The sequence below is a fragment of the Eretmochelys imbricata genome, chromosome 1, assembly GCF_965152235.1.
Source record: "Eretmochelys imbricata isolate rEreImb1 chromosome 1, rEreImb1.hap1, whole genome shotgun sequence".
Lineage (NCBI taxonomy): Eukaryota > Metazoa > Chordata > Testudines > Cheloniidae > Eretmochelys > Eretmochelys imbricata.
The window spans coordinates 112,673,082-112,681,642 of NC_135572.1; the positions used below are offsets into that span (position 1 = coordinate 112,673,082).

General features: G+C 38.6%; 1 protein-coding gene across 6 annotated transcripts in view; it reads left to right on the forward strand.

Annotated features, from left to right (window-relative positions):
* Positions 1-4,358, forward strand: part of TFDP1 (transcription factor Dp-1) — a 98,987-nt gene extending 94,629 nt beyond the window's left edge. For all 6 annotated transcript variants that reach the window (XM_077813887.1, XM_077813917.1, XM_077813895.1 and 3 more), the window contains one exon: positions 3,030-4,358. In XM_077813887.1, the coding sequence (XP_077670013.1) occupies positions 3,030-3,177 (148 nt within the window). In that variant the 3' untranslated portion in view covers positions 3,178-4,358. The remainder of the gene's footprint in view (positions 1-3,029) is intronic.
* Positions 4,359-8,561: the final 4,203 nt, after the last annotated feature.

Sequence of the window (8,561 nt, forward strand, 5' to 3'; positions counted from 1 at the left end):
CTGTTTCTGGCACAGACTGCCCTTTCTACACTAATGCTGACACATCTGTTTTGTTTTGTTTTTTTTAAACTCCTGGCCCAAATCCCTTTGTTGCAGGAGGGTGAACAGGTTGTATGTTTTTTAATTATAGTTCTGTTTTTTATCCTATGGATCCTGAAGCAACTGCTTTGGTTCTTTTTTGTTGGTTGTTTGCTTGTTTTTAACTTCTACAGTTGGGTTCCTTCTTTTGGGGGTACCTGTGTTCCAACTGCAAACACATACCATTTTGGCTTCCTCCCTTTTCCAGGCCTTTTCTGAAAAAGACTGCAGAGCATGCAACAAAAAACTTTAGATTTTTTTTAAATCAAAATCACTTTTCTTGTGAGATTCCAGAGCCTCCTATTTTGACCAAGTCAAAAAATACTACAAATAAGATATTTCAGACATATTCCTGACATGTAAAAATGCATGTGAATGGCCTGAAAATTAAAGTACACAGTATTATATCAAACAATTCAACCTGAGATTATGTTCAAAGGATGATCTAGAGTTGCAGTCAGTTCTTTCTTTATGGCTTTTCTCATCCCTACTTATGATTTGGCTAATTGAAAATGACCCAGTTCACTTACAAACATGTTTTCCTTCAAACGTTGTTAGAAAATGTTGCTTCATATGTCAATTTGTAATTTCTCAGTTGATATTTTGTTTCCATCAAGTTTGGAAATTATACTACTAAATTATTTCTTTGTTTTACAATGAGTCCTCTTAAAATGCCACTGCATCAGATAAGTATTGCCTATATTATTGAAAAACTGAAAGTTAATTGCCCTCAACTATTCATTGAGTTAGTGGCAGAGCTGGGATTAGAATGGCTGCTAGTCCCATGTTCATTGAACTCTAAAGCCACTGGTATTTTAATTCTCATATGTTTTTGTGTTACTAATACAATATTAGTGAGTGATATAACTTTAGTATTTCACAATTTATATATTTAAAATTTAACTGCTACTTAAAGTATAGGAAGGCCACATTTCTTCTGTGAAATGGTTCTGTACCATTAATATTTGTCTTAGATATTGTAATAAAGCTGAACCGCGCAGCGTTCCACATTTCCAGTCTTTCTTATACCATTTAGATTTGCATCACTCTTATATTTCACCCTTTTATATTCTTAAACATTGAAATACTTATTCTCTCTTAACAATGAAATATTAATACACACTTGTAAGGATAATATATATTTTATTCATATTTCATGAGGGATAATTGGTAAGTCGTTCATCAGTACTAATCAAGGAGGATGTTAAACAATATTAGTGAGGGTTAAATACTTTTAAATTAGCAGGTCTTGATAATTTTCACCCAAGAGTCCTAGAAGAATTGACTGAGATTTGTCTTGTTGATGTTAGATTTTAATATGTGTTGGAATGCAGAAAGGCTGGAATCACAGAAGGCTGGAAATGTGCAAATGTATCAATATTCATGAAGGGCCAGCATCATGACCCTAGGTAATTACAAGCCAGTTAGTCTGACATAATTCCCAGACAAAATAAAGGAAAAGCTGATATGGTACTCAATAAATAGAGAATTAAAGGATAAGAGTATAATTAATGCTAGTCAACATGGTTTTAGTGAAAATAGGTCTTGTCTAGTAAACTTGATTTCATTTGTTGATGAGCTATAAAAAGTTTAGTTGATAAAGGTAACTGTAGATTTAATATTCTTAGGTTTTTGTAAGGTAGTGCTGCAGAACATTGATTTTTTTTTTTTAAAAGTAGCACTGTACAGTATCAGGCACATCTTAAATGAATTAGCTGGTAAATTAATAAGTCTGAGGGTGGCTGTCAATGGGAAATCGTCAAATGGGAGCCTGACACTAGACGGAGTGGTAAGTAATGAGGACAAGGGACGTCATACAAAGCAGTCGGGGTATATTCTACACTGTGCCACCGTGCAAACCAGAGGGGTGTGAATTGTAGAGTGCCCTAACTGCCCTGTGTAGGCCTTGCTGGCACAAACGAAAAAGTAATGTTAATGTGCACTGAGTACCTTTTTTGTTTGTGCCATCAGGATCTCTGCAGGGCAGTGAGAGTTCAACATATTAGTGCACTCCACAGTTCATACTGTTGTTTGCGCTAGTTCGATTGTTTGGTAAACTGCGCTCGTTCAAACAGTGGGGTTTTTTTTAATGTAGCTGAATAAAGGGTTATATATCTAGAAGTAAATAATGCAGGCTGTACCTACACATGGGAGAAAATGCCTTACAGGGAGAGACTTGGAGCTCTGTTAAATTCTTCAAAAAGAAGATCAAGAGGTGATTTGATTGTGGATAAGTACCTTCACAGGGAGAAAATACTAGGTACTAAAAAGCTCTTTAATCTAGGAAAGAAAGGCATAATAAGAACCAATGGCTGAAAGTTAAAGCCAGACAAATTCAAGTGAGAAATAAGGCACAGATTTGTAACAAAATGATTAACCATTGTAACACACTATCAAGGGAAATGATGAATTCTCCACATCTTGAAGTCTTTGAATCAAGACTGGATGCCTTCTGGAAAATATGCCTTAGTTTTGATGAAATTCTATGGCCTTAATTATACAGGGTATGAGATTAGATGATTTGATGGCCCCTTCTGGCCTTAAAACACTAAACTTATTTGGAGTGAAATCTGGTAAGCAGACTTTTGAATGACTAAAATGTTCTTTGAACTATTTTTCAGTATGTTACATTAAACTACAGGAAAAGGTGCAATTGTCTACCCTCTCTGATTTGTTTAGCTCTTTTTAACGGTTGCAATTTGCCTTTGTATATGGATTTGCCATCTGGAGAAGGATGCAATTTAAAAAATGTGATTAATAATGAAGTATCGCACCAGTTACAACAGTAGGGCATTGGGGTGGTGGAGAGGAGTAGATGAAACCTTGATGACTTTTTTTCTTGGAAATGTTCAAAGTTTCATTAAGTGTTACACCTCAGTTACACTTCAGTTACAAGTAACAGTTTAATTAACATTTCTCACTTCTTTTAAAACTTAATTTTCTTACTTCAGTGACTTCACCAATGGTGGAGATGGGATGTTAGCGACAAGTTCCAATGGATCGCAGTACAGTGGCTCCAGAGTTGAAACACCAGTCTCTTATGTTGGAGATGATGATGACGAGGATGATGACTTTAATGAAAATGACGATGATGACTGATCCTTTTTGATTGTAGACTTTTCAGGAATAAAATTGTTCTAGGGAGAAAACGCACTCATGCGCGTGCGCTCTCTCTTGCGCTCTCTCTCTCTCTCTCTTTCGCAAAATATATATATATTTTGCCCCGTCCCACAAGGAAAATATTGGTAAGCAGTTCTGAGTTTAGAAATTGCACCTCAGATAAGCAAATAAGGATTGTTTTATGTAGGATATTTTTAAATGTGGTGTGGATGTGTGTTTTGATACCAGTGTGTTAATGCAGAGCCTTTATTATTTGCTCCTTTTTTTTACTTGAAGGAAAATGCATTTTGCCCCAAATGTTATTGCTAAGTTTGCTAAAGAAAATGTAGCCACATCAATGAAGAAATAAAATGCTAACGTTCGGTGGGAAATGGATACACTGAATGGCCATAAGTTTGGAGTGTATTTTGATGACAGCCTTTGTTGAGGGATGGCAAGCTCATGTAGTAGTTGTGGGGTTTTTTTGTTAATCATGCAGTGTCCAAAGAACCAAACGAGATCCATCTTACTTTTTTACATGTTAAATTCCATAAATGTTGTGAATTTATTTTCCCTTAAATAATATCTAACATGATTCCATCAAAGTTATATGCTGTTTTCACTGTATGTTGGGACATATGAATTACAAAGTTTTTGGCAAATGTTTACTGCCAGCTGATGCAGCTATATAAAATGTCTTGAAGGTTTGGAATGAGTTATTGCTTATGGTAAAAATTGCCTGATTTCTTACAGGCAGACTTTGGAAACTTTTTATTATATAGTTGTTTACATACTTATAAGTCTATCGTATAAAGACATGTATTGAAACAAATGTTTGTATTTGTTTCATAAGCATCTTCCTGTAATCTATTATAAAGTTGAAATTAAATATAGAGAATGTTTTAAGTTTTTTAACTCAAAATTGTCAATCATTTTTAATAGTTCATTTTTTATAAAAGGAATTTCAGGGCAGGTGGTAGTCTTTTAAAATTTATTCACAAAACATTTAACTGCACAAATACTGTCAGCTGCCTATCTAAGACAATAGTCTTTTTATTGAAACACAAATAAACTTTTCTGTAATATTTTATGGAATATAAAGAGAGTTTAATTGTTTGACTTGTTTAACCTTGGCACTGTTAGTTTTTATTAATAAAACGCGCATGGGCATTTTTAACAAACTCTGTGTTTTTCTAATTTAGGATTATTCTACCTAGAACTTTTAATCTTATTCAGGGGCTTAGCAGATGTCCCCATGGTCATGTGGAGGTGCAAGAGTCTAGAAGAACCCATTGTTTTTAAATGGGTAACCAAACAGATGTCGTGCTTCATCATACCCCAGGATGCATGTGTTCCTTTGCACTACTGATGTGAGCAATAGTCCTTCCTTAGCAGCTGAGGCAACCCCATCCACTTTTTTTGGGAAGAGTAGAAGTCACATCTGTATCTGAAAAGCCTATCACAATATTTGAGTGGCAGCACAAAGACTGGTGTGTCTCCTGAGTTCTAAAACTCATCAGTTAGGATTGGACAAGAAGAAAACATGTTAAGGAAGGCTGAAAGTTTGGGACAAAAAAGATAAAAAAAGAAGGGGTATAAAGCAATTCCCAACCGTTTTCTCCAACTGCATTTAGCTGAGGCTGTGGTAGTGGAAAAAAAATAAATGAAGCACCTGAGTCTCAAAAGCTACCCCCTTTTCCTCATTTCCTGTCTCTGATTACTTCCACAAAACTGAAGGGGGAGAGGGTCTGAAATAGAAGCAGGATTGGAGCTGGGGATAAGGAAACTAATCTATTTACGCTGCCCCCACTTCAGAAATCCTTCCTAGCAAAGGCAGAAACCCGGAAGTCAAGAATATCCATTGGCTTCTTTTAAATTACTTGTCAAACTTCACTTAATGTGCTCTTCAAGTAATCACCTGCTCAGAATGGATCCCTTTGGTATATGGGGGAAGGAAAGAAAAAGCGAGAGCAAAAACATGGAAGAGAATGGGTTTGGGGAAGAGAAGAAGAGGAAAGGAACTGGCAGTGTAGAAGTGGGGAGGTAGAGAACTAGAAGAGGAAAAAGATACCTGAAAGCTGGGGACTTCACAGTGAGACAGAAGGGAGAATTAATGAGAGAGAGTGGGGAGAAAAAAATAAAAATGGAAAGCAAAGCCAACAGACACCCCCCCCCCCCCACCAAGCCCCACTCCCCCAGCACCCAGGCTCCCCTGCTGAGACCCAGATCCTTCCACTGAACCCCAACCACCTTCACCTGGAAGCCCCTGAAGAGTTCCAGTGCCCCTGCACCTGGAACCCCCCCCAACAAGCCTCTGCATCCAGATCCCCCACATCTAGACCCCCCACTTAGCTGCCTGCACCCATAGAATCATAGAATATCAGGGTTGGAAGGGACCTCAGGAAGTCATCTAGTCCAACCCCCTGCTCAAAGCAGGACCAACACCAACTAAATCATCCCAGCCAGGGCTTTGTCAAGCCTGACCTTAAAAACCTCAAAGGAAGGAGATTCCACCACCTCCCGAGGTAACGCATTCCAGTGTTTCACCACCCTCCTAGTGAAAAAGGTTTACCTAATATCCAACCTAAACCTCTCCACTGCAACTTGAGACCATTGCTCCTTGTTCTGTCATCTGCTACCACTGAGAACAGTCTAGATCCATCCTCTTTGGAACCCCCTTTCAGGTAGTTGAAAGCAGCTATCAAATCCCCCCTCATTTTTCTCCTCTGCAGGCTAAACAATCCCAGTTCCCTCAGCCTCTCCTCATAAGTCATGTGTTCCAGTCCCCCAATCATTTTTGTTGCCCTCCACTGGATGCTTTCCAATTTTTCCACATCCTCCTTCTAGTATGGGGCCCAAAACTGGACACAGTACTCCAGATGAGACCTCACCAATGTCGAATAGAGAGGAACGATCACGCCCCTCGATCTGCTGGCAATGCCCCTACTTATACAGCCCAAAATGCCGTTAGTCTTGGCAAAAAGGGCACACGGTTGACTCATATCCACCTTCTCGTCCACTGTAACCCCTCGGTCCTTTTCTGCAAAACTGTTGCCTAGCCATTTGGTCCGTAGTCTGTAGAAGTGCTTGGGATTCTTCCATCCTAAGTGCAGGACTCTGCACTTGTCTTTGTTGAACTAGATTGTCCCACACAGAATCCTCTCGCCCCCACCTGGATCCCCGCACACTTGGATCTTGCCCGGTTGAGCCTTCCTGCCCCACACCTTGTGAGCCTGGCACAGACGGGCAGGGCCCTAGCCTGTTTCTGGGGCAGGCCTTGTGCTGTGTCAGAATTGGGTGCAGCATCACCACTGAGTCACTGTTTCCGGGTTGGGGGGTAGAGAGGCTGCAGGGTGATCTCCCATCTTCATTCAGCCAAGAGGCCTGTGCTGCCTACTGCCATGTTGGAGCCTATACATTCATTTATTGCTAAATAAAAACTTGCAGAATTTTGCAAAATTTTAATATATTGTGCACAGGATTTTTAATTTTTTGGCACAGAACGCCCTTGGGAATAAATAATAGATTTGAAAATAGATTATCTGGCATTGAGAGAAGACAATGATGGGGAAGTAACATATGGTCTCTCCCTTCATTTGCCAGCTCTTTTCTGTAACGTGTCCTGTTGATTACTATGGAAGGGGACAATAATATTTTGTAAAGATCGCAGTGTGTGTGTCTGGAAAGGATCTACTTCTAAATTGTGTTTCGGGCTGAATACACAAATTGTTATTGGCATTGTTGGTTTTCTAAAATGGCTCATTTTCTGAAGAAGGTACCACCTTTCTCTTTACGGCAATAGAAGTTCAGAAGGGCTTTGCAAATAAAGTGTTTACCAATTCTGGAATCAGAAATTGTTTGCTTTCCCGTATAGAATTTTGCCACTCTTTTCAAAAGAAAAGTGATTTTATCTTTTTTTTTTATTATTATTATTAAAAGAACACTTCTGGTCCTCTGCAGCCCAGGATAATTTCTTCAGAGGAAGGTAAATAAGTAAAGATATGTGGTGCATTGGACCTTGAAGGTGATCATTTGGCAAATAGTTTAGATGAGGAGATAAGTGTAAGAAAGAAAAATCTTGGAATTTCTGCTATAGATGAATACAAGTAATTTGCATCTGAGTTATGAAACCTTCACCCCAATAGAAAACCTTACTGTGAATTTCGGTTTTTTGGGTTTTTTTTAAATGGACCTCTCTGCCACCACGTTAATGCAGCCTTCTTGTTCCAAAAGGGACCTTCACACAATTAGAATCAACTTCTTGATGGAGGGAGGTACTGTATATTGCCTTTCTCCCTTGATGGCCCACAATGTTCAGTGGGTTTTCCTTGCTCCCCTAGATTATTGGAAGCAGAGTAGATCTTTTGTCCTGGCTGTTTCGTAGTACCACTTGCTCTGAGCCTTTCCCAGATTTCTCTGACTCCAAGAAAGTACAGATAGTAGGCTATACACATCTGTGACAGCTTTTCTCAGATACATCTTGTTTCTTTCTTGTTTGGAATGTATAAAGGGAACATCAACTTTTTTAAAGTTTGACAAGTACTAATATTGGACCAGTATTTAAAATGGGCAAATGTGATGGGGTAACTTTTGGCTGGCTAGTTTTACATCAGTTCTGGGCAGAATAATAGAAAAGCTGATACGGAATTCAGTTGGTAAAGATTTAAAGCAGGGAGTAGTCAATAGGCTGACCAAGGGCCAAATTCAAACCACCAGACACTTTTGAATGGACCCTGGGATCTTTTTATTTACTTATTTTTATCATTGTTTATTATTTTCTCTGAAGTCTGGACCTTGACTATACCTTGACCAAGAAATTTGGACCTTGACAAAAATAATTGATTACCCCTGATTTAAAGGATAGGAGTATAATTCATTCTTGAAAACACAGTTTTATGCAAAATAAATCCACATCCCTTAGCAACATAGTTACACCAACTTAACCCCCTGTGTAGGCAGCACTATGTCGGTGAGAGAGCTGCTCCTGCCAACTGAGCTACCGCCTCTCAGGGAGATGGATTAACTACACCAACAGGAGAAGCTCTCCCCTGTTGGCATAGGAGCGTCTTCACTAAGTGCTATAGTGATAACAATTGTACCAGTGCAGCTGTGCTGCTGTAGGTGAAAACAAGCCCTTAGGCTTCTGTAAGGTGTTTGATTTAGTACCTTATGACATTCTGATTCAAAATTAGCGCTATAAAATATTAAAAAAGCACATGATATATGGATTAAAAACTAGCTAACTGACAGATCTCAATAAGTAGTTATCAATGGGGAATTATCAACTTGGTATTTCTAGTGGGGTTCCACAGGGATCATTTCTAGGCCTAATGCTATTCATAATCTTCTATTAATTGCTGAGTAAATACAAAATCATTCCTGAT